Source organism: Cavia porcellus, unplaced genomic scaffold (assembly GCF_034190915.1).
Source record: "Cavia porcellus strain 051 isolate PalLab524CR breed Dunkin Hartley unplaced genomic scaffold, mCavPor4.1 scaffold_25, whole genome shotgun sequence".
NCBI lineage: Eukaryota > Metazoa > Chordata > Mammalia > Rodentia > Caviidae > Cavia > Cavia porcellus.
Genome location: NW_026947508.1, coordinates 35,391,045 through 35,417,871, shown reverse-complemented (window position 1 = coordinate 35,417,871; position 26,827 = coordinate 35,391,045). Strand labels below are relative to the sequence as shown.

At 41.6% G+C, this 26,827-nt stretch overlaps 2 protein-coding genes across 15 annotated transcripts in view; one reads left to right on the top strand and one right to left on the bottom strand.

Annotated features, from left to right (window-relative positions):
• Positions 1-8,253, top strand: part of LOC111756560 (liprin-alpha-1-like) — a 59,645-nt gene extending 51,392 nt beyond the window's left edge. Inside the window, exons 17-22 of the mRNA XM_063235129.1 lie at positions 779-958; positions 1,042-1,139; positions 3,621-3,796; positions 4,091-4,159; positions 4,858-5,023; positions 7,774-8,253. Of these exons, the coding sequence (XP_063091199.1) occupies positions 779-958; positions 1,042-1,139; positions 3,621-3,796; positions 4,091-4,159; positions 4,858-5,023; positions 7,774-7,832 (748 nt within the window). The 3' untranslated portion in view covers positions 7,833-8,253. The remainder of the gene's footprint in view (positions 1-778; positions 959-1,041; positions 1,140-3,620; positions 3,797-4,090; positions 4,160-4,857; positions 5,024-7,773) is intronic.
• LOC134473036 (endogenous retrovirus group K member 113 Gag polyprotein-like) overlaps positions 1-26,827 on the bottom strand; it is a 78,078-nt gene that overhangs the window by 10,060 nt on the left and 41,191 nt on the right. For 9 of the 14 annotated variants that reach the window (XM_063236223.1, XM_063236221.1, XM_063236224.1 and 6 more), the window contains exons 2-5: positions 14,888-14,997; positions 5,474-6,022; positions 4,440-4,515; positions 2,404-2,500 (exon numbers count right to left, since the gene is read on the bottom strand). The gene's annotated coding sequence lies outside the window, so the exon portion shown is untranslated. The remainder of the gene's footprint in view (positions 1-2,403; positions 2,501-4,439; positions 4,516-5,473; positions 6,023-14,887; positions 14,998-26,827) is intronic. The other 5 variants (XM_063236227.1, XM_063236228.1, XM_063236229.1 and 2 more) reach the window with 4 other exon arrangements.

The window sequence follows — 26,827 nt, the reverse complement described above, 5'->3', positions numbered from 1 at the left end:
CTTGTGCATAGCCACTGCACTCAATCCTGGTAATATAATGGGAATCTCTGTCTTTAAAGGTTGTGGGGAGGGGCTGGGGATTTAGCTCAGTGGTGCAGCACCTGCCTTGCAAGCATGAGGTCCTGAGTTCAATTCCCAGTACCCCCCCCCCAAAAAAAAGAAAGGAAAAAGTGTAAGTTATATCTGGGTCAGATTGATTGACAGTATTGTTTTTGTCCGTAGCCTTCCTGATTGTTTTCCTTTTCTTAGTCCTTTTTGGTTTTTTGATTGGCACATTGAACCAGTTGTTAAGAGAGGAGTGTTGAAGTCTTCTAAATTTAATTGTATTTTTCTGTTTTTGTTCTTAGTCTCATTAGTTGTTCATTTATCATTTTAAATTTACTTTTCCTGATTTTCAAATACACTTGTCATTTAGGAAGACAAAGTATTAAAAATAAAATCAAAACCAGCTAGAGCTCATTTGAATGATTTGAATTGATTCTTCAAACTTGTTCATGAGTCATGATCATTCTTTATTCCTATATTATTATATTGAAAACTAATTCAGAAAAGGAATTTATAGACAGGTATGATTTTTCTATAGCTTGGTAAATTGTCCTAAATGAGTCATAAAATTTTGCCAATATGATTTCTGTTGGATAAAACTTTAGGAATTTGAAAAGGTAGGAATGGGAGATCAAATATTTAGAAATTATGAAAAGCAATGTTGTCATTCATTTAGCCTTTAAGAATGGTGTCTAGATTAAAAATCTGAACTGATGTCACTCATTTGTTGAAATCAGACACTTGCATATGGGGACATGGACCACGAGTGGATTGGCAATGAGTGGCTGCCCAGCCTGGGCCTACCTCAGTACCGAAGCTATTTCATGGAGTGCCTTGTGGATGCTCGGATGCTGGACCACCTGACCAGGAAAGACCTGCGGGGGCGGCTGAAAATGGTTGACAGTTTTCACAGGTGAGGCAGTGCAAGTGGTTCTTCCTAACGGATCAAGAGACTTCACATTGCCACCATAAAATAACCCCTTATTTTGTAAATAGGAACAGCTTCCAGTGTGGACTTATGTGCCTGAAAAGGTTAAATTATGATCGTAAAGAACTGGAAAGAAGAAGAGAAGAAAGTCAGCATGTAGTTAAAGGCAAGTACATTATGCCGGATGGATGCAGCACATGCCTGCTGCCTCCCAGGCAGCCTGGGTGATTGCCTGTTTGAAAAAGTATAGCAGCCAGCTGAGCTGGCACATACCTGCAATCCTAGCACTCTGGGAGGATATAGCAGCAGAGTCACAAGCCTAGCCCAGGCAGCTTGGACTCCGTGAAACCTTCTCTCAAAATGAAAAGTATAACAGGGCTAGAGATGCAGCTCAGTGCAAATCCCTGTGTTTATTCCTGAGTACCTCAAAAAGAAATCAAGGGCTTAGTGATAAGGCACTTGCTTACCACTTGCATTGCCCTGGGTTTGATCCCTAGGACTGAAAAAAAAAAAAGCACAAAATAATCATACATTTATCTGGGAATTACACAAATTACAGTTCCAGCTACTAAGAATACTAAGGCAGGAAGATCACAAATTCAGGGCCGACCTGGCAATTTAGTGAGACCCTGTCTCAGAACACTAAAACTAGATTTGAAAATTAGGGGTGCTAAGAATGTAGTTCAGTGGAAAAAGACTTGCCTAGCATGCTCAGGGCTCTGGCTTCTGTCTCTAGTACCACAAAAAAATAAATCAGGGAAGACTTTTAAGTGGAAACAACTGGCTTGGCATGATAACAAGAGGAGGGATGAAAAGGGGTGCCCTGAGACAGTGTGTGCTTATCTCAGTCTGTAGGCTACCCTCTTGGTGCTGGCATTCTTTCATGTAGTTTTCCTTTTGTTGTTGTACACTGTATACGCTCTCTCAGAGATGCTGCCTTATGCTATTAGATCAGAGCAAGGCAAACAAGCCACTGCCTTTTGCTTACTGGATAGAGGTTAAAACTACAGCCTTGGGAGCTTTTTCTAAGGCCTGTGGCAGCATGCAGGGCACACAGTTCTGCTCCCAGAGGGAGGGAGAGGTCAAGGCAACCAATAGCCTAGCACCCATAATTTTGTAATTTATTTATTTATTTTGAGACAGAATTTCACTAAGTACCCTGGTCTGGGATTACACCTGTGACCCTCCTGCCACAGCACCCATACTAACTGGGATTGCAGTCCTTACAGAAACCACAGAGTGTCCTGTGGGCAAAGGAAAGACATGTCAGAAACAGGCCAGGAGGTAGGAGAGGGCATGGCAGCCCCCTCAGTATGACAGGGACAGGCATTTTCTCTGAAGACAACACTGAATGTCATGCTCACGAGAGTCTCTCAGAATTCTCGGTAGTTACTAATAGCACTGCAGTGATGAGAAGAAATGAGACTTACTGAATAATGATCAAGCACTGTGTCAAGTCTTCCATAGTTGATTCATTCAGGCTGCATCGTGGTTCTGTTATTTTCATCCTCATTCTGATGTCTTTTTCTAAATAAAATAAAGGATTATCTATTGGCCAGGGATGTAGCCCTGTGGTAGGACACTTGCCTAGTCTGTGCAAGGCCTGGGTTTTAATTCTTTTAAAACAAAGAATACGTTGAGGTCTATTTAGAAAAGAAAGTCATGGCCGGGGATATAGCTCAACAACAGAGCGGCTGCCTGGCAAGTGCAAGGTCATGAGTTTGATCCCTGGTACCAAAACAAAGTTGAGAAAAAAAATCAGACATGAAATGTATTAATCCATTTAATTTGTTTTCTATATCCCCTCTCCATATTTTGTCAGTTGGCAAAAGCAGTCTTTGAAAAGATTGGTGGTCAGATATATTTTTACAGAGTGGCAATTTTTTGGTCTGTAATAGAATACATTTAATAATTATCTTTGTATGATATACGATTGCCAAAATCTAATATGCTGGAATGTCTTTAAAATTCTTTCTTTGTAATATATTAAGATGTTGATATGACCAAAGCTTCAGAAGCACAGGGGCTGGGGTATGGCTCAGTGGCTTAGCACCTACCTGGTAAGCACAAGGCTCTGAGTTTGATTCCCAGTACAACAACAAGAAAAAGTAAAAGAAAACGAAGGTCAGAAGGTCAGAAGCAAAGAGTTTGTGTTGAACTCAGCAAGGTATCTGAACTGTCATGGTATCTGCCCCTTTCATGATGGAGAAGCATTTCAGGAGACTCTGGGGTCTGTGTAGGAAACATGCTTATACGTGCTAGGTCTGACTCTGACCCTCAGCCTGATGTTTTTGCAGTCTTAGGATTGAACCCCAGGCCTTGTACATACTAGGCAAGTGATCTGCCACCAAGCTACATCCTCAGCCAATCATGCTGTATTGTTCCCTGAATATATCCTATCCACAATCTTACTGTGACACCTGAGTGCACTAGGGGAGGCTTCTAAAGGGAAAGTTTTTATTAGAATGAGGCAGAACCAAAACAGCTGTGTCTAGGTGTGTGTCTGTCAGTATTTGTGAGTGTGGAGTCCATTTTCAGGAGCTGAGGGATCAAGATCCATGCTAGGAATCTTTCCCCTGCATTGCAGGACATGTATGATGAAGAGGTTTTCTGAAGCCACATTTACAGTTGTTTTGTTCTTTCACAGATGTGCTTGTTTGGAGCAATGATCGAGTGATTCGCTGGGTCATATCCATTGGCCTTAAAGAATATGCAAACAACCTCATAGAGAGTGGGGTTCATGGCGCACAGCTGGCCTTAGATGAAGCCTTCGATTACAACACATTGGCCCTGTTGTTACAGATCCCGACAGAGAACAGAAAGGTGACAACGGAGTCTGTGCCTCTGTCTGCTTAGCCACAGTGTTCGGTTTTTCTGTGGTTCTAGAATACTTATTTTTCATTTGAATGGAGAGAAAATTTAACTCTAGACAACTAGTAATCACTTTCCATAACTAATCTATAATATGGTAGTTCAAAATAAGCAAATGCTTGATTTTTCACTATCTTTTCTTTCCAGTTTGTGTCGCAAGCATGTGAGTCTTTGAAGTCTTTGTTTTAAAAAATTGTAATGTGTAACATCCTTCAGATATATTTAGTTGTTGTTTTGTTACTTCAGGCTCGAAATGTCTTGGACAAAGAATTTGCCGACCTTTTGGTCCTTGGGACTGTCAGACGTTTTGATGTTGTAAGTTTTCAGCTTTTTTCTCCTCTCACTGCTAGGAATCAACCTCAGGGCTTCACATATGCCAGTTGAGTGCTCTACTACTGATCCTTGCTCTTGGTCCACTACTTAATTTTTGGCAACCTTCAAAAATTATTTCTATATTGTCAAACAGATTGCAGCCTGCGATCAAAGTCTTAAGTTGTGTTTTGGTGACAGCTGACTGTCCTGCCCCAGTTCTTCTGTTTGGAAGGTTTCTTTCAAAAGTATATTAAATTTCCCCTCATGCTAAATCATAACTAACCTGTTGCCATACATTACGATTGTCTTCAGTGAGCTCCAAGAGTACTTGATTTTCACAAAGAAGATGGAAGCTGAATCTGGAAGCAAAGCATTTGTTGGATTATTTGTAGCCAGAATATTTTGAAAATAAATAAAAGTACATTATATAGCAGGCAAGAGCTTGTCCACAGTAAGAAATAAAATATTCTGATGGGTGAGAAAATCACATCCCTGGTGCCCAGGACTGCCCTCGTTTCTCCAGTTGGGGCCCAGCAGGAATGTAATCATGTTTCCTCTCACACTGAAGTTCCAGTGTGTGCAGCACATTGGAAGGTCACCAGGAAAGGCTAAGTAAAGCAAAACAGTCAGGGGCTTAGGAGTCCTTCTGAAGGACAGTTATCTTTATTAGAGTGTGCCTGTTCTGTGTTTTCATTTGCCAGGAGCATGACAAACACTTTAGGAGAGCACCTTCATGGAGAGAGAAGGTTAGAGAAAAGGCCATTCATGGCGTGGCAACTGGGTCATCAGAGACACTCCCTGCAAACTTCCGAGTCTCTTCTTCCAAGTCTTCCCACTCTGTGCAGCCCAATGAGATCCAGATGGATGGTATGTGGTGGGCCATGTAATGCAACACTGGCTGGGAGCATGTGCGCGCTAATAATTACCTAGAGTGGCCATTGTATGTGTTACAAAGCATCTGAGTTTGGTTGCATGCCCAGGTGTCAATGGTTCAGGATTAGCCCTAACATTTGTTGGAAAATGGTTAACAACAATAATAGAATTTTTAAAAAATCTGTCTGGTTGAACCTTAGCATCCTTGCCCAACTAATAAAGTGGAGCACCCATCTGTGCTCTCAGGGCTGAGGCTGATGCACCTGTGGGGTGCAGTGTGTGGCAGGCAGCACTGGCTTGCCAGGAAAATTGCAGTGTGACACTTGGGACTTCTCTCCACACTAGAAGAAATGGCAGAGTAAACTTTAGCTCACAACTTCCAGCTTCTGCCAACTCTGTCTTTCCTTTTCCCTTCCCTCCAGTGTTATCTTTCCATATACTTACCTTGTGCCACCTGAAGAGGGACAGGGAAGAAGGCAGAAGCCTTGTGGAGACCGCTAGGGCAGCCCTGCTGCCTTCTCAGTGAGAGATGGCAAGGCATTGACCTTTCCAGTGCAGTCGGGATGGCCCTTATGTAACTGCTGACTGAAGAGTGCAGTTGGCTGAGAGGAGACCTTGAGTCCCTGACAGTCCTGCCCACCTAGTAAAAGGCACTGATAGGGTCCTGAGAGAGCCCACATCCACATCCAGCTCTTGTGGTAGCAGGGACATGACCTTGAGCAAGTCATGCAGCTGTGCTGTGCCTCAGTTTCCATATCTGTAACTTGGGCATCATAGTAATGTGATTTTGATGCTTCAATGTGTCATGTGGGTGAAGCTGATGGAGTCCTGAGCCTCGTGCATTGCTGACAATCTCAGTGTTAGGTGGAGACTTCATTCCTTCTCATTCCTGATGTACATGGTTGTGCTGTATAAACTGTACCAGTGGGGTTGTTACAAGTTTCCTGTTGTTAGCCCCCTGTGTAGGTAGTTTTCCTTTTTTCTCTTTCTTGCCTGTATGAAAATCAGAGAAAAATACATTTATATAAACTTTTTAAAGCTGAACACTTTCCAGTGTGTCTTTTAACTAGTAAGTTCTTAAGAATTAACACTTTCTCCCTCAAGGTGTCTTACAAATGTTGGCAAGGCATGGAAGTGCATGCCTGTAATTCCAGTACTTGGGAGGCTCAGGCAGGAAAATCATGAATCTGAGATGTATGTGAATCATAAATCCAGGTTAAGGCTATACTGAGCTTCATAGGAAGACCTTGTATCATAAATAAAATAGATAAGTAAGTAAGCTGTGACGGGCCTTGAGCTTAATTTCCATTGGCTTACTAAATAGTCTAAATGAGTACTCTGTTGTTTTCCCTGTACCTTCAATTTCTGTTTCACTATAAGAATCACATTTTCTCTCTGAACATTGCAAGCAATATTAACATAGCTGGGTGTGGAGATCACCTGTAATCCCGGCACTGGGGAAGCTAAGGCAGGAAGGTTGCTGAGAGCTCAGTACCAGCCTCGAATTCACAGGGATTGTAGGGCCAGTGTGAACTACACAGGGAGACCTTGTTTCAACAAAACAAAACAAAAATAAAGGGTAGTATTAATGAGTCTGTTTGTTGTTGATTTGTTTTTTTGGAGGCATTTTTGTGGTTGTGGTTGTTGTTTTGGGGTTTGGGGTGGTACTGGGGAGGGAGCCTTCTACCTGTACTACACACCACCCCTTCTTTTATTATCCAGAAAGGGTCTTGTTAAATTGTCCAGGCCTGGTTTGAACTTGGAGTTTTCCTGCCTCAACCTCCCAGAGTGCTAGGATTACAGGCATGTGCAGGCAAACTGTGTAACACTAAATTTAAATGGATTGAATAGAAAAAGTTGTCAGGGTAAATTACATAGAAGATGTCTATGCCACATTGGTAAGAAGGTGGACTGTTACAAATGACTTGCGAGGTGGAGAGTATAAGATAAATTACAGTATGTCTCCTAGACTTTAGAATGAAGGTTTACAATGACTGCCCAGTCTTACCAACACGGCCAGCTATCTGTCTTTTCTAGAGCTATGGCAAGATGTTGCTAAGAAGTATTCCTGGTATACTTGCAGGAAAACAAAACACTGTACAACTGGGAGTGTAAATATCTGCAGAAGATGTTGCAAGCTCTTTACCCAGTTTGTGACAGGGCTGTACTGCCTGTTTAGCCACCCAGTGTTTGTCAAACAAGGACCCCTGCCTCCGTGTTCTCCATCCTTTTTTGTAGAAACTGAGACAAGCTTTAGTCTTCTGAGAAGCACTGGCCATGGCCTCTGGGCTGTGCCTCTTTGCCTGCAACCCACCCTGAGAGCAGTGCCTGCAGAGCAGCTGGGGTTCCCTCCTCCCCTTCGTGCTGCTGATTCACCCCATTCATTCCTGGAGGTCTAGCTGTAGGGCACAAGGAAAAGTCCAGTTGCTATATCAAAGTGTGGCTTAAGGAGCTGCAGAGTAGCTATGTTAGGTGGTTGTCCTTTCTGTATGTGCACACTGAGGTGGTTTGCACTTCTAAGGGGCCCTATTGCTATTTTAGGTGCCAGTGTCCCCTTGGGTGGTGACAGAACCACTCTGGGCAGCCCTCTGATGCTCTTGCCTCACTCTCCCAGGCAGTCTTAGGATTCCTCAGTAGACACCATTGTAGGTGTGGAGATGTGTGTCTTACCTGTGCCCCGTGTGAAGTGTTAAAACTAACAGCACTTTGTTTTTGCACACTTCCTCTCATGGTTGTTGGAACAGGCAGTGTATCAGAAACACAGAAGTTGGATTCTGCGACAGTCAGGACTTCCTCCCGTTAAGCCTCCTGTTGGTGAGTAGAGAGCAGCGTAATCCCTGGAGATCATCCCTGTACAGCAGGGTGAAGCTGTAACAGGGCTAACAGTGTGGGTTTAGACCATGCCAATTTACATGGGGAACTTCAAAATGACAGAAATAGTAGCTCTGTACCCATCAAGGCGATTTTGGTTTTTAGCTGACCATAAAGAGGGCTGTGTGTCATTTTTGTTCTGTTAACTTTTATTTTTATTAGTAAGTTAGTTGTACTTAAATTCATCATGGAGAGTTGGTACCTGTACTAGGACATCTTAAATCTTTTTACCTCCCCTCTCCTGTGTCCCTTGTGTCTCCAGTTTTAAAGAAAAACACGTGCCACTGAGTAAATCCTGGAAAAACAGGACTTTTTGTCTTGTAAGCTGACAATAAATTGCACCTTGAGCAATCTTGCATCTTGCCTGATTTAGGAGCCCAGTTCTCAAATGATCTGTTTTTGACAGTGGGTTATTACCGAGATCCTCCTTTACCATTCGTTAATATTTATCTAACTTTGCCTGTCTGTATTTGTTTTATGAAGTTGGGCATGTTATTATTCAGTGTGTTTATAATCGTCATCCCTTCCTATGGAATTATTCACTTCACCTATGTGTAGTGACTTTCTTTGTCTCTTCTGACTAGTTTTGGCTTGAAGTCCACTTTGTCTAAAGTTAATATCACTACGAAATTTACACATTTTGGGTTTTGTTGTAAAACAGAGAAAAAAAGTGATCTAAAGGATACAACTGCAAGTGTGTTTAGGTGTGTTAAGATAAATGAACATATTACTAAATTTTTGTTGGATCACTGAACACAACTGTTTGCAGTCTCACTGTTTGAATGTCCACTTTGTATGCTTTAATACTGTAACTTGAACAACCATTTCTAAGATGACAATATGTAATCTATTATAATTTCTTACCTTTTTTTGCAATTCTGTATTACTTGTACCATTATACTGTTTTTTCTTTTTTTTTCCTTTTAAATAAAAAAAATAAAGTTAGGATCACTACTTCTTTCTCTTTTCCTGCGTGGAATATTATTTTCCATCTTTTGATCTTTAATCTGTGAATTTCTTTTTGAGTTAAATGTGTTTCTTGATTCCTGCGTATCATAGGATTTTGTTTCTGGATCAGTTCTGCCAGTCTGTGTCTTTTGGTGGGGAATTGAAACCATTTCACACTGAGAGTTTTTACTGAAAACTATCGACTTATTCTTGTTGATATTCCTTTCCTTTTTTTTTTTTTTTCTTTTGCTTAACTGCTCATCACACCGGGTATATTCATTCTTTTTGATTTATTGACATTGTTGGCTTTATTGTTGTTTTCCAGAAATACCCTTAAAATTTTTGTTTCTTTTTAAATCTATTTTACTTTAAAGAGAAAAAAAAGAAAAACAAACAAAATTTCAAAGCACAATAATTAGAGATTGTTATCTTCAAGTCAGTTGAAATTTTTTGGTAATGCTGGTTTGGTGGCCATGAATATCTTGTCTTCTTGTAATGGAAATACTTTATGTCTGCATCAGTTATGAAGGAGAGTTTTGCAGGATGCATAAGTCAGGTTTGGAAGTTATCTTTTAGAGCTCAAAACACTTCAGTCCTCCTGGCCTTGAAGTTTTGTGTTGAGAGGTCTGGTGTAATTTTAATGCGTTTACCTTTCCATGTAATTTGTTGCTTTTCTGTAATAGCACTTAAGAGTTTGTCTCCTGTGATAGGTTTCTGGTACTAAAAGTATAATAAGCTCTCTTTTGATCATGCCTCACTTATTGGTGTGCTTGTTTCTTTTCCTGTATTTGGGGAGTTTTCTGCCATTATTTCAGTGAATATTTTTATGCTGTTAGTGTTATCTTCTGATTTATCGCTTTTTCCAATTACTCATAGGCTTTTTTGTGTCATCCAGTGGTTGAGTCCATTTTTCATGTTGTCTTGTTGGTTTGTGTAGTTGGTCTCTGAAAGCACCACTGCCTTCGAGTTCTGAAATTCTGTTCTCACACTGGTCATTTCTGCAGCCCAAACTTTCAATATAATTTTTAATCACCTGGATTTCTGATTTTAACCTTCTTATGGACTCCAATTTTTTTTCTAAACTTGTCATTATGGTTTGTATAGTTTTGTTTAGCTCAGCTAGTTTGTTATTTGTGTCTTCTGGAAGCGTCTGGATCACTTTGGTTATTACTTCCATTATCTGCTTCGTTATGTCTTCTGTGGTCCCTCTGTGTACCTCTCTGATCTGTTTTCCAACCTCCTTTGAAGTAATTCTCATGTGTGGCTTATCCTGTTCTCTATCCCCTGGATTGGCTTCATGGAGCTAAGAGATTCTGGAGGCATTCTGTTGCCTTTTAGTCCCCCGTTTCTCTTGGGCTTTTTGTTTTATTTTGTGTTAAATTTATGGATGGTTTTAGTGTAAAGACTTTGTTGCTAGTGTAGAAATCTTTTTAAATGGTCACTTTTAGTGACATATTTTGGGCTAACTACAGTGGTACGTCAGTTGACAAATTTAATCTGTTCCCTGATTCTGGGAAAAATGGCCACAGTTGCATCTGTCTAAAATAGATGGCTGCAGTCATGTTGGTCACCAGATGAAGAGTTTGTAAACAAACAGAATTTTGCCAAATGCTTCTGTTTGGAAACCAAATTATTGACAAGCAAAAGCATTTGTGAACTGAGCTACCACTGTGACTCAGGCAGAGAGGTTTTTATGGGGTTTCAAACGGGAAGTAGAGAGGTAGAGTCCGTGGCTGTCTTTGATTGGTTTTTGTAATATGTTTGATAAGACCAGCTGTGCATCACAGTGACCAGCTGGTTCTAAGAAACAGAAGTAGCAGGAACTGATATCTGGGCAACTAACAGAAACTCAAGTACACTGGCTGTGGGAGTGTGGGGATGTTTCTGTCACTCTGCGATGTGGTTTAACAAGTGTAGATCTCTTTGCAATACCTCAGACCACTGAAGCTGTGAAGAATATGATGCCTCACATGTAGCATTATTTCCTCAGAATATGATGTTCAAGGTCATTTTCTTAGTTCATCAAGCTTGATTCCCAGTTCTTCCCATCCTCTTGCCTAACCCCATCCTCAGGCAATTACAGCACACAAGCCTTTCTGTACCTTGCAGCAACTCTCCTCTCTTGTACCTGACATCAGGAGCTTATTATTCTCTTCTCAACTGACTCGGTGACCACACCAAGTAATAAAAAAAAATCTCTATCAGAAAATGAAATAGTTTTACAAATACTAATGAGTTCCTTAAATACAACAGGGCTCCACTGACACTTTTTCTGGGACATACTCTTAAATAGAAAATATTCTCATAGAACAAACTAAAGTATATGTAACTCAACTGAAACTATCCCATGCATATTATCAGATCACATAACAATGAGATTGGAAATCAATGGCAAAGGAAACCAAAGAACTAGTACACAGATATAGCTCAGAGACATAAGTGCCTGCCTGGCAAGTGCAAAGTATGGAGTGCAATTCCAGATACATAAAAAGAAAGGAAGGGATGAGAGAGAGAGAGAGAGAGAGAGAGAGAGAGAGAGAGAGACAGAGACAGAGAGACAGAGAGAGACTGAGAGAAAAGGGATAAACCACAAGTGCTCCATAAACAAATGGAAATTAAATAACACCATCCTAAAAAACCAATGTGTCACAGATGAAATTAACAAAGAAATTGGACAATTTATACACTTAAAAGATAACAGTAGTACAACCATACTTGAAATTACAGGACACGCTGAAAGTAGTCCTAAAAGGGAAATATTTAGCATTGAATATACTTATCAGGAAAACAGAACAAGCTCAAATAATTAACTTACTGTTGAACCTCAAGCTTATAGATAGAGAAGAGCATGTTAACGCTGAAGATCATATGAAGGAGGAAATTATAAATCATAACAGAAATTAAAGAAATGGAAACTAAGAAATCAAAGCAAAAATCCATGAATGCAATAGTTGCTTCTATGAAAGATTAAATAGGATGGAAAAAAACTCCTTATCAAAAAGAGGAAGGAAAAGACTCAAATCCATGAAGTTGGGAATCAAAATGGTGAAATGACAACAGATCTCACAGAAATCCTAAAAGTTCTCTGTTCCTGCCTCAACAATTGGCAGCTAGTAAGAGACAAATGGAGTAGAAATAGAAAGATTTTTTGATACATAAGAATTACCATAGCAGGATCAAGAGAACACACATATTCTAAATAAACCAGTTTCAGTGCCAGTATGTCTTAAATGCTATAATGTTCTTTGTGGGTAGATATTACCATAAACTGTCCTTTCTTTACAGTTCAATGTTCGTTATCTCTATTAGCAGAAGTTTCTAGCCCAACTGACCTACAACATTCAGCAGAAAAACACAGGAACAAAGAAACACCAGCCAATAAGATGCCTCAAAATTTTACACCTCCCCAATAGCTATCTGGCAGTTAATAAAAATAAAATTCAGAATGAAACCAAAAATGAATAGAGGAAAATAAAATGATCATAAAACACAATGCCATGTCACACTGTCAACATCATTTTTCACATAGATTAAAATTTTGATTCTGACATTTCTGTAAAAATAAAATGACTCTAAATAGTCTAATCAACTTTGATAAGGGAAAAATTAGAGCTCCAACCCTGCCCAACACAAATGGTTCTAAATATATAACCTAAGCATCACAGAGGTCAATGAAAGGCTGGAGAAACACAGTAAGGTCTAAAATTCTTATTCCCTCAAATTACTGCACAAAACTTTCAAGTCTAGGCACTGAAATGGATGTCCAGATAATGAGGCATTTAAAACTCCAAGTAGCTACAACCAGAAAAGAAACTGTCCACATTGCATTGTGGAAAAATCCAAGAAATCACAACAAAGAAAAAACACTAAAATCCATTAGAGAGAAATATGAAATAACTTCTAAAGATAAACCTCTAAGAATAACTGCAGATTTCTTAACACAGATTATCAGGCCAGGAGAGATTGAAGGAGTATATTAAATTAGAATAAATCAATGCACATAATAATTACCTACTAAAACATATTTCCAAATTTACAAAGAAATAAAGAATTTCCATGGCAAAGAGTCATTTAAGAAATTCATGATGAGCAAACCAGCTACAGAAACATTGAGAAGTTAATCAAAAGAAAGAAACCAGTAAAAGAAAATAATACAATGGTGGGAATGAGACAGTGTGTTTCAGTAATAACTCACAATTTAAATAGCTTTACCAATGATTCTTTAAGGATCATGGACCACAAAGTCAGAGATTCTAGAGATTCAAAAATAGAGCCAGGTGTAGTGACTCCCACATGAAAACAGCACTGGGGAGGCTGAAGCAGGCAGATCACTGCAAATACCATGGCAGCCTGAGCAACAGAGTGAGTTCAAGGCTGTCCTGAACTGCATAGCAACACCCTATATCAAAACAGACCCAAAAAATTGATAACTCAACTATGAATGAAAATGGTACAAACTACACACTTGACAAGCTCTATCTAGAGTGTGGACTTGTTAGCTGTAAAAAACATTCTGAAGAAAAGAATTATAAAAGAAACTGTGCAAACAACTAAATTTTCATTTTGAGTGATCAAATCGTTGGACACAAGTGACAGTTAATATAACGTGTACCCTCAGGAAACTCCAGAAGACATCTATGTCTTACCTTTTAATTTTGTAAATTAGTTTTCTTTGAAAGAAAACACTAAGTCATTATAAATGCATCATCATTGTAAAACTGACCACTTGAGAGTGGTTTTGCTTTTATTAGAATGGACTTGAAAGTTTTCTTTTGATCCAACTAAGTGGATGAAAAGCAAAGCATTGTTGAAATGAATCCACTTGCTATTTGGAGTATCTGAGGATACTCATTGCACTGTGAGGTTAATTTTCTGCCAAATGAGTGATCATGGTAATAGATGTAGCTTTACAGCTTGTTTTCCTTGTGTGGTGGCCCTGGGCATGCAATCCAGAGCCTCTTGTAAGCTAGGGGAAGCCTGCTCACAGTGACCTACAACCCCAATGCATTTGAATCTTTTTTAAAAAAATGATCTTGCTAATTTTTCCAATTTGACCACAAGTTCAAATTGGAATTATAGCCATGGGCCAGTCTACCCATTTGGCTTTAGATCTTTATATAGACAATAAAATTTGATTTTATACTCAGGGTGTGAAAGGGAAGAAATTTAACTCAGCCTAGATGAGGATTTGGAGGATTATTTTATAATATTCACCCAAAGAGTCCAATGCAAAACTGTGGGGGAGTTTCATGCACACACTAGACATGCAAAGAACTCAGGTAAGGCCTATATCCCATGGCACTGTCCTTCATGACACTACTCCAGCTAAACACCTAGAGCCCATGACCACACATATGCTCAGCTTATGCTCACGTAATACCACACATAAGTTCAGCTTAGAGGACACGACAATATCTCATGCAAGTCTGTGTCAGGAATCTGCACTCAATGGACCACAGGTCAATGGTGGAAACCAGAAAGGCCTTCCCAGCACAGTGAAGGATCAGTGTCATCAGGGAGAGACCTCTGCTTTGAAACCAGGAAGCCAAGTTGAGGATACTCATATTATGAAATAAAGCAGCAATAGGCAGATTGGTGCTTGAAAAGAACCTCAGCCATCCTCAGTGACAGGACAGGAGCTGCTCTGACAATGAGGACAGGTAAGTTCATATCAGGAAATACAGCGATAATAGCTTCTCAAGGAGAATGAACAGCACCATCTTCCTCTCCAGTTCTCCTTTGAGGCTGTTGGCAACAATCATCAGGTGTTCTTTCCATATCAAGAGCCAAGCTGACTCAATTCAGCCGAGAGTTTCAAGTTGCCCATTCATGAATTCAGCACAGGGCTGCTCTCTCACAATGTGGGAGGTTGAGACTCTACTTTACGTCAATTCCCTATCATTAACACAGTTTCACTGATTGGAATTGCTCTTCAAACAAGGAACAGACTACATGCATCTAGAAAAGGTAAACACCTACAGGTGACACAAAGTACATAGGCTGATTGTGAGAAGTAGAAAAATGATTTAAATGCCATACCTGTGTGTTCTTTATGACCACTGGGGTGATGTTTTATAGGCATTACAGAGGATATCTGCCATACAATCACCGCACACTGTCCTGACTCCACGTTTTCCTGAAAATCAGACCTAAAAAGAACAAAAAAGTTGACAGTCCAAATCTGCCTATTGCTGCTTTATTTGCCATTGCAGAGTACCAGTCAAGCAGGAGAGCAGTGAGGCATCATCTTCATAACAGTGGCCATCCCCAAGGCAATGATCAGCAAGGGCTGATTCCCATTAGCTCTTTCCAGTTAGGTCTTACTTTCAGACATACACACTCTGTCACTAAAATGAATACTCTACTTTGGTACTAAGTTCATTAGCTCAGGATGAATAATTAATCACCTCTCTGCACATGAAAGCATCCAACTGGTATGAATCCACCACTGCTACTGCAGAAGTAAGACTCTGAACCAAACATTTATATCTCTAAGGGAAAGTTACTGTGAAATTTTCTAGAAAGTTGCACTACTTTCTAGTTAAATGGAGATGAAAATAGACTCAGTAAAGAAAAGCACACTAAACTTCACAACTGTCTACATGTAAATCCCCAGCACAGTATCTTCAGAGAAAATGCTCCTTCAATGGAAAAGACCCCACAGCACTGTGCGTACCACACACAAAATGTCAATGTACACACATTGACTTAAATGTGAAGATACCACCAGGGCCTCGTATCACCAAAAGGCATCCTAGTTGAGCTGTTTCTAAGTAGCACACTGGATTAGAATAGAGGGTGTGAGGGGCTGGGCATTTAGCTCAGCAGTGTGAGCACCTGCCTTGCAAGCAGGCGATCATGAGTTCGATCCCTGGTACCGATAAAAATGAAAAAGACCAAAAAAAAAAAAAAAAAAAAAAAAGAAAGAAAAAAGAAAGAAAGAAAGAAAAAAAGAATAGAGGGTGTGTGTGGCTGTAATTCCAGAACTCTAGGCAGCTAAGCCAAGATTTCAAGGGAGTGTCCAACCTGATCAATCTTGTGGCTTAGAGAAATATTCAGTGTGTATCTGAAAAAATCAGTCTGAGGATACACCTATAATTCATTGTGGAGACACACGGTACAAACTCCAGGAATGCAAAAGTAAGAAAGTAATAGACAGATGATATATAGATCAAATTATTCCTGTACACTAAGATAAGATACAACAAAATGTGTAAGTAGCTAGATTATTTAATAGGAAGAGAAAGATGGGCAATGGAGGAGCTTAGACTGGTGAGCCCGCTAGGGGCACAGAACCCTAAAATGCCACCTCACTTCCTTGGCAACCTGACCAAACAGAACTGGGATCTGATGTTACCAAGCATCACAATGTAGTCACAGCAGCCTCCTGAGCCCACTTGCTCAGAGACGCTCAACAGTGAGCAGAATGGGCTGCTTCTCCACATAATGTAGCTGCAGTTTTAAAACCCCAGGCAATGAAAGTTTATGTTAAAGCCTGAGGAGACTGTTTACTTCATCCAGATGGCACAGTGCACCTTGTGGGATCAACTCAACCCTCCAGGACTCCCTAAGGAAGGTGTCTCCAGGATGACCTCAACTGATGAAGAAATCCAACATAGCCATGTGAATTCTCCCCAAGCCCAATTTCCTACAACGTCACAAAGCTAAAGATCACAGAGGAAGTTTCACTGGGCCAGGAGACTCGCAGTAGCTTTGGACAGGTCTCCCGACAGGCATCCACAAAACCTTAGAAACCAAAGAAGTCCAGGCTGGGAACAGAAAACCACAGCCACCAGACCCTGAAAAACACTAAGAAACCCAGTGTCCTTACACCCTGAGCCAATCCCTTATGAAAACCACTTCATAGTTATATCTTGGCATAACTGATGCCATGTAGACACCTGCATTTAACTAGTGCCCTGTATTTGACCCAGGAAAATGGCAAATTACTCAGGGTAGAAGTCTAAAGAGAGAAGCATAATGAGCTGTACCACGAGAGAAAAATTAACCTGCTCAATAAAAGAAGCAGGATGCAGGTGTCAACCAAAAATTAATGTAAATTGTAGCTAAATTTTTTCTAACAAGATATCTTTTGTGGTTCTCTATTTTAAAAGCTCTGTAAGTTTCCAGTTCAATGCCACTTATTTGTACTCTGAAATGGGGAAAGGTTCAAGTGGTCTTGAACTCAATTAAATTTCAAATTCATCAGTTTGGCTACTTGTATTCCTATATTGTTGTTCACGAACCCACGTCATTTGGGGTCTCTTGATTATAGGATCCAAGTCTCTCTTTGAGGCAATTGTTACTCAGGGGAACTACAAAGAGTTCTTCCTTGCCTCTGAGGTCTCTCTATTTTTCATAGAGAAACCAAAACCCCTGGATGTTAATTTGGAGGGAGCACTCCAGATCCTTGCGAGTAAGATTGTTTCAATTTTTGTTGGGGTGCCCCTTGTGAGTCTTTGGAAATGTTGGACACAACATTAAAATCACGTTCATTTGTTCTCAGAACAAGAATTTGGCTGAGACTAGTAGGTCATAAGGTAAAACTAGTTCTTGGTGTCAGTCTGTTCATCTGTGAATTTGTTTTGTTAATCTTGTCAATGGTTTAATGTTTATTATTCATCTGTTATTTGTGTGACTGGGTCACACTGCTTCTGCTTTTTTGTTGCCCTGCATTGTGTTCAAAAACATCTTCAGGAATTTCATTGGAGAGCCTCTTCCTATGGTGAACTTGTTTACCCAGAGAAGCTCAAAACTTTCTTGTGAATTTAAATGGCCATCTGCATCCCTGGAGCATCTCCTAAGGCATATTGTATTTATACACATTTATGTCAGGGCAAACAAATCCCTGAGCACTTTAAGCACACCACAGTATTTTTCTTGGTTTGGGGGGGAGTTTATATTATCATTATTTTGTGTTTCACACTAGAGATGGATCATTCCTACCTTCAAATGGAAAGCCATAGCATTGGGAAAATAAACTGACTTAAAAGAATGGCTAAGATGAAGAGCTGAGGATCTCAACCCGGATCTGCAGTGATCTCCATGCCTCCTCTACAAGGAAGAAAACCTCTGGCCAGAGAAACACACAGTTCAGCCTAAACAGGATGTGAAATTTTCTGGTTGAAAATGAAGACCTTAGCTCCCACATTACTCTACTTGGCTCTCAGACAACATCAGGACATTGAGACCCACAACAAAGCTGAGTCAGCAATTAGAGTGACATTCTCAAGGCCACCTGCTATGACCACTGGGTAGACTGTGCATCTGAGCCCAAGGCCAGACTCCAGCATCTCCATTTAATACTGTGTATGTAATATTACCTTCTGTGAAAGAAAGGATCACACAAATTCTCTTTGAATTGTAAATGAAACTAAAAATGAAAGTATTACCCATCTCAGTACTTAACATTTCCACGAAATTCTCCAAGAGAAAACATCTTCAACATTTTTATGAGAAAAAGTTTGCCAGAGAGAATAACAGGAATTTTCCTCCAGGAAAGACCTGTGTAATTCAATACATTAGTTTCCTTGTATGGGCTTCCATAAAACTCAGTGTTACAGCATAGCCACTATCACAGAACTTTTTTTTTTCTTTTAAGGATAGGTCGTTAGGAATAAATTTTACATTTATGAAAAGTGACATTTCCAACATATATTTCTATTGATTTTGCCACACGATTAACTATGTGTCCAAAAGTATATTCTGGCTCTAAGGTGGTTCCAGCACCCATTGATATTCCTCGTTACGCTCTGTTCACTCACCACAAACTCACCTGAGACTAACTGCTGCCTGCACCCTGCATAAATACTCTAGATGTCACACATGCTCATAGGGAGCTTTCCTTCAATGTGGACACCACAAACTATTTGATCTGTTTTCTAGATAAAATGAGTGTTTTAATTTTATAGAATGTACATCAGTTATTCCTGTTGTTGTAATTCTGTGCATAACTCTACTTTAGGTGAGGCTTTCATCTTGGTGCATCCCACTACATCTGTACATGGAAATGCCCACATTACATGTGCTCTACCTGGTAGCACTCAGCACATCTGTTCTTCAGCTACACACCAGCACACCAAGCAGGCAAGAAAGGGCACTTCATAGAAACACAATTTTAAATTTCACTGCCTTCTTTGCTGTCTCTCTAAGAACAGTCGGTACGGATTTCCAATTGAGATTGGATGCATGAATGGAATCTGGTAGCACATTATTTCCATATTGGAACAAAGTTTTCTCTCCTCAAAAACAGAAAATTTTAATAATTAACTGAATTTGAAAGACTGGAAGGCAGAATCTCTGTAACCCAAAATCACACTGTTCTTTCCTATGAACTGAGGTTTCTCAGTGCTGACATCTGGACAGTGCACAGGGAGGCCACACACACAGGTGTGACCTGGAGAGGGGTGAAGAGATAAAATGCAAGGAGACAGGAAGATGAGGGGAAAAGGCTCAGGGACACCTCTAGAAGGTAGAAAGGACAGATTCCCCCCTAGATTCTTCAGAGTGAGCACATCCTGACAACATCCTGGCTCTATCACACTGAGCACTCAGCCGGACTTCTGACCTTCAGAACTGTAACATGATGATTTTTGCATGTTCAAAACATAAGGTCATACAAAATCTTACTATAAAAATAGAAAACTAATATGAAGGTATTTACTGAGTTTTCCTGTGAGACTCTTCCATAATACTACAGGAGGTAAGGAATCCAATCCATTTAATTTTCTCCTGAACCCTGCTTTCTTATCAGGAGGAATGGGACACAGTCTTTAGGCAGATGGAGAGAGTGCAACTCCCATGTCACATGGCCAGCAAACAGCAGGACGGACACTAAAATGAGTTTTTACTCCAGGATGAATCGCACAGGGACAATGCCTACATTATGGTTAACAGTCATTCTATGCCATGTCTTCAGCTTAGAAATTGCTGATAGTAACAGTGAAATCTCTTCCAGACCCACAGCCACTGAACTGGTGAGGGTCCCCAGATTACCAGATGTTTGTCCAGCTAGTGAACAGTCTGTGATGGAACCAGGATGAGTAGCTGACCTGCTTGATCCTAGCCTGGGCTACACAGTGAACTCAAGCCCAGGATGAACGACAAAGTGTGATTCTATCTCAAAAACCAAAAAAGAAAAACAGATTTCAAAGAAATTACTCCCCTGAGAACAATTTTAATTAACCTAGTACATCAAAATCCACATATAATAGATAGTCATTGTAGTGGTTAATTATGTCAACTTGAGACATTTAGAAGTTTAATTAAATGGGTTTAAGAACTCTACACCAAAGGGTATAGAAGAAGACCCACCCTAGGGTGGCTTATCACCGGGAGGTATGAAAGGGAAGGAGGGAGGATGAATGCATTCCATTCTTGGGAGAAGCTCCAGTCTTTGCCTTTGGTTGGAACTTGTCTCTTAGCTTCCAGTATAGACTCTTCAGCCTTTCATCTTCAGCCTTTCATCATACAGTGTGTGCTGTATATGCTTCAAATCAATGTCCATTATGTGGCACTGTGTCTCCCATAGCCAGGATTCATAGGTCCAAGATTCAAGGGGTGAAAGTAGGAATGGTACCACTCACCATTACCCTGAGTGATCAACTAGCAAAATTTTTGCTTCCTGTCCCCATGACTTCATGTTCTGCTGACCTGGAAGTTTTGGTTCCAGAGCAGGGAAGACTTATACCAGGAAGCACAACAATCATGTTACTGAACTGGAAGCTAAGACCTTCACCAACACACACTCATTTTGGTCTCCTCATGCCTCTGAGGAAACAAGCTAAAAAGGGAGTCATAGTGTTGTCAGGAGTGACTGACCCAGACTACCAAAGGGGAAGTTGGACTACTACTCTACAATGGAGGAAAGGAAGAATATACCTGAAGTGCCTTAGGTAATCAATATACAAATCCTGGGCAACTAGTTTAACTGATGAATGTCCTGTCCTGCTTATATCCATAGAAAGATGTTAATATAAGTATGGTGCCTTTTTGTACTACCATGCCCTGTCATTAATGTTAATGGAAAATTACAGAAACCTAATCCAGGCAAAGTGACAAATGGTCCAGAACCTTCAGGAATGAAGGTATGTGTCACCCAAACAGGGAAAGATCCGAGACCTGCTAAGGTGCTTTCTGAAGGCCAAGGGAATACTGAATGGGTAGTGGAAGAAGGAAGTTCTAAATACCAGTTATGACCCTGTGATCTGTTACAAAAAAGATGATTATGATTACTATTTGTCCCCCAATGTGGTTTCAATGTAACAATGTTAGACTTAATGCAGTTTTTTGGGAATTGTTAACCTTGTGTTATAATGTGAAGTTTATAAACTGATAGGAGTAAGCATCAACCAAGAAAAGTTACATTGTGTGTTCTGGTAGGGGAATTACTGCTTTTCCGTTTGTATGAAGGACAGTTATAACATGCTATGTACAGTTACATGCATGCCTGTGTAGCTGGAGCTAGTTTAAAGAAATGTGTGTGACTGCCAAGTTGACACAGGGTGGATTGTAGTGGTTAACTTGAGACATTTAGAGGCTTAACTAGATGGATTTAGCAACTCTACACCCAAGGATATAGAAGAAGATATCCCTAGGGTGGCTCATCACTTGGAGATATGTAAAAGGGAAGGAGAAAGGGTGAGTGCCTTCCATTCTTGGGAGAAGATCCAGTCTTTACCTTTGGTTTGGACCTCATCTCCTGGCTTCCAGTGTAGACTCCAGCTTTCTGGCAAGACTCTTTAGCTCCTCATCATACAGCCTTTGGCCTTCTGTTTCAAACCCATCAGCCTGCTGGTGTGGACTTTCACAGGACATTAGGGTGAACTCCAGACCTTGGATTCAATCCTTGGGCCTCCAGTGTTCAGACACCCTCTGCATGCTTCCGCACACAACTCTGTGGCTGACCATCATAAGCCAATCTTGTTGTTTTTATACATCTATATATATCTTGTGTTGTATTTGTTCTCTTTAGTAAAGCATTGACTAATACACCAATTAACATATAAACACTCGTATATAGATACATTTACATATGCATATTTATAGTATACCTATTTATATGTTAATAAATACCATACTCATATTAACATCTTTCTATGGAGATAAGCAGGACAGGACATTCATCAGTTAAACGAGTGCCCAGGATTTGTATATTGATTACCTAAGGCACAGTCATTTACCATTTTTCCACTTGCCTTCAACAGGACGCCTAGTTCTCTGGTGGAAACAAATTTTTTTTTCTTATCTTCCTGACAAATTCTGTTGACAGTAGTGCTCTAATGGAGATTTATCTCTGGATTCATGAAGACTAATATCTCAATAGTTCACCTGGAAAAAACATTTGCCAGAAGCCCTCTCCAGGCTCCATGCTGTCACTAGCACAAAGCTGCTCTGCTGAGCGGTAATTGGAGCTGACAATGATTTTGTTACCGGGGAAGAGAATTGTGCACCAAGTTCCAGTATGGATCAACCTTTCACAATGAGGTCTTTCCACCTGCTGTTGAAGATGACATGGACTTTTTCTCTATTGCTTTCCCCCAATATAGAGATTTGAAACAACATTTTTCATGGGAGAGGTCTCCCATTCTGCCCTTCATTGTGCCCACCAGGGCATGTCCATGGTGTCCCCAGAGAGGCCTTCTCCTGCAAGTCCCAGATAAAAGCTCAAATTGCTTTCAGTCATCTGGATCCTCACTTCTGCATGTCAAAATGAGGCTCCTCGCTCAGTTCTTGGTGCTGCTAATGCTGTACATATCTGATAAGGATGGAGGGAGAAAAGGAAGGAGAGCAATTGAGAGCGATGGGGTCCCACTGTTTCCTGTGTTGTTCCCTCCACATGAGAGACTGCAGCTTTTCTTGACAGGATGAGAACAAGAGCTTGAGGTCTGTGTGAATGAAGAAGATTCCACTGGAGTCGGGACTATGGTGAGGTGACCATGTCACAAAGAAAGAAAAGGATGATGCACATTAATTCTCAAGAAGGGTTCTAATCCTCAGTACTTTATTGTAATTGAACACATTTAGTATATATGAAAATCACAAAAAAATTTGTGCAAGGTACACATGAAGCTCCCATGGTGCTACAGCCTGGAACACAAACTTCCCTGCCTGGGGAGGCCCAGCTGCCCTCCTGCACTTCTGTCTGGGGAACAGCACAGTACAGATTGCTCTGTGTGAGAGGAAGAGTTTGGAGAATCAGAACAACAAGGTGCAGCTCCTCTGACCAGAAGAGAGATTGAGGAAGACAGCTGAGCAAAAAGAACCAGTGACAAGGAAGAGAAAGAGATGAACACTCTTCACCTCAAGGTCTTCATGCAGGATATTGATCCCCCAGATGCTGTAGTGAAAGTAGGCAGATGACTATATTTTAAAGGCAAAACAAATGAACTGCGTTGTCTTTCTGGATGTGATGTGTGAGAACAAGGTGAAATTCAGGATGCCTGTTCCATTGGTTTGAAACTGAACAACCAGAGAATTTCAAACCATATATTGTGAGAACAGGAGAGTTGAAGGGAAGCAACAGTGAGCAGCAGGGGAGACTTAGGATATATGAGGGCACAGATTAGAATTGTGAGGAGTTCCCAGCCTCCAGCTTGCACTATCCTAACCCAGAGGCACAGGAGGGATTCTGGAGATCAGGGAACTACACTGAGCTAGGAGGACCAATTCCAAAGGACAAGGTGAGCGAAACAAATGAAAGCAGACTGAGACCAGGATGGTAGCCCAGTGTGCAATGCAAAGAGATGAAGACAGATCCACAGGGGAGGTCAAGAAGAAATGGCTACTAAGATAAAGAAAAAAAAAATTAGAAAAGAAGTCAGAGAGATTAATGCCCCAGGGCAAAAATAACATTAATGGAACCATTTTTCACTTTGCAATTGTAAACTTAACCTATATTACACTCCAAGGAAATTTCCCCCTGGGTCTGATTGCTACAAAATGTGCCAATTTCACTTGTAGGGTCACAGCCAGATACTGAAAGTTTCACCTACAGTACGTGAATGTGCATGTGGTGCCCTCTTCTGGTCAGCTTCATGCACTGAAAGTTTCTAGGGACATTGTTCAATCACTTTCAAACTAAGATTTGTTGCACTATTTTGCTTACAACACTATGCTCTGGTTCAACTACTGCAGAAGTGTCACAGGTATCTCAGGAAGTTTTAGGCATTTAATCTGTTCATTATTTGCCTTTTAGTTACAGAAAACAGGCTCATACAGAACACTAGTGAAACATCATTTCCCTCCTCCTCCTAAAGTGATCCAGTGCTCTTGCAGTCATTAGAATTAACACTCGCACACATCCCCGCGCCAGCTAAACACAGCACACAAGCCATTCTCCACCTTTCAGAAATCAAGTGTCTTGGACTCTAACGACCTTGCAATACACACATGCAATGTGGCTATCAACCCAGCCACTGATCAGAACTGGTGACAGAAACACTACCAACATCATGAATCAAATAATCTTACCAATATCATATTGCCACAATATCACACGACCCTTATTGACATTTATTTGTTCACAAGGAAGATCTTGTTTTTGAAAGGTTTGGCCCAGACAGGACACTGTAGCCAGGAAAGCCACAACCGGAAGCAGGAAGCCCCATCTTGCCCTGCCCCTAGGAAGTTACCTGTGACGCCATCTTCCCGCCCCTGGGAATTTACATATGGCGCCAAACCTAGGACCAATGGGCTACCTGTGTATCCCTAATGCCCGCCTTAGGTTCCACCCCAAACCGAGGTTATTTACAGGCCCCCACGCCGCGTGTCCGCCGGAGAGATCGCCGGACGCCAGTGGTGGGGTTGCCGGTCATCTCTCTCCGTGTTCTCAGAATAAAGGCCGCTTTTTATTTTATATTTCTCATCTTTTGTTAATATTTTTCATCTTTTGGAAATAACTCTATCATTTGTTGCCGTGACTCGATCGGCAGGCAACTAACTCTTGGGCCACATACCCAGAGTTTCCTCGCCGATAACCAGATACCATCCTGGATTAATCCCGAGCTTTTTCCTCTCCCGAGACGTTCCTGTCGCCAGCCGCCTGCACTCCGCATCGGCCAGACTGATTTCAGGTGAGCACTCCCCGGGGAACTTTTCGCACTGGGCAGCCCCAGTGGAATGTTCTCCCCGTCTGCGTGGGTCTGTGCATTTTCACGTCCTTAGGACCGCCCAGGGCAGGGTTCTTTCTGGGCAAACCTGCGCCCACAAAATCTCTCACGTTCTTTGGGTTCGGATAGCCCAAAGCAGAGATTTTTGGGACCGCCCACACTGAAAGAATGCCTCACTTCCCTTAAAGCCTTGCGCTTTCACGGGCAAAACTGTTACTGACCCCACGTAGACTCCATTCGTAAATCTCTCAGTGACGACTGGAGTTTATGGTTTGGAACCGTAGCCGCCGCGTGGTACCACAAATAAATGACGACTTTTTTCTGGACCTCCGGTTTTTTTCTTGCCTGAATCAGTCATGGGGAACGTATTTTCTAACTCCCAAAAGACACCTTTAAAATGCCTAATTTCCAATTTACGTACTCTAAAAATTAAAGGTACCATAAAAACTAAACAACTAACTTTTTACTGCCAGGAGGTCTGGCCAACCTACCCGCTTATCGGCAAGCCTTGGCCTCAGCAAGGAACATTTGACCCCTGCATTCTCAGGAACTTGTACGATTTTTGTCAAGCTGGCAACAAGTTATTAGAACTCCCTTATGTCCAAGCCTTTCTTATTCTGAGAACACGCCCATCTCTCATTAAGTCTTGTGCTCCCGCTGAGATACTTTTAGCTAAGTCTACTGCGCCGCAAACTTTTCCTTCCTGCCATCCGTTTTCCCGGCCACCGCCTGCCTACCACCAAACTCGTTCCCTGCCGTTACCTCCCGCCGGGCCACTCTCTCCTCCCCCTATGCCTGATTCTCCCAGCAGCTCTAATCCCTCTCTGTCGCAGATACCTCCCGCTGTGCGATCGGCTCCCTCTCTGCCTTCCGGGACCCATAACTCTCCCAGCAGCTTTAATCCCTCTGTTAGCGCTTCCTCGCAGTCTCCGACTTCCTCTCCTGAGAATTCTGTATCCCCTACAGCATTCTCACCCTCTGCCCACCATACTAGGTCTCGGTCGCTATGTCCTTCCAGCAGGTCGCGTGATTGTTCCAGCTTGCGCAGGGAACAGTCGCCATGTTGCAACCCTCTGCCACGTGGCATGGCGCCGCCATGTTCCGGAGGGCCACATGGCGACAGGGCGCCGCCATGTTTCGGGTCACATGATAGGGCGCCGCCATGTTCCCAGGCACCGCCATGTTTCGGGCCACGTGACAGGGCGCCGCCATATTCCCAGGCGCCGCCATGTTTTGGGTCACGTGACAGGGCGCCGCCATGTTTCCGGGGCCCTCACTGTCAACAGGCGTCTCCTTGTGGCTCCTCTTGTGAACTACAACAGCCGCCCTGTTGCAGTGCACATGATGCTTCATTGTGCTGCCGACAGCAGTCCTCTAGCTGCAAGGCACACAGTGAGACGCCATCTGCTCATGTTTCCCAGGGTGACCGGCAGCAGCTCTGTAGCCGCTCTACAGATGATTGCTCACATGCGCCTACCGGAAGGATGGCTGCTCAGTGGCCCTCTGCTCCGGAATCTCCTCAGGCTCTGCTACCGCTTCGGGAGCAAGCTGGCCCCGAGGGACTTGTTAACATCCATGTGCCTTTTTCCCTTTCTGATCTATCCCAGACTGTCCATAAATTAGGTAGCTTTTCTGTTGACCCACAGAATTATATCAGGCAATTTGAATTCATTACTAATTGTTATGATTTACATTTTAAGGACGTTTATAATGACTCTGGGCCTATATCTGTGCCAGAGCAGGACAAGCATACTAACTATAACAAACTTTTAAAACAGGTCCAGGAGGCTAATCAAAACCCAGCTGTGTTCCTAAATTGGCTTTCTAATCCTCACGCCCTGCAAGCAGTTCCAGCTTCGCGCGCTGTGTC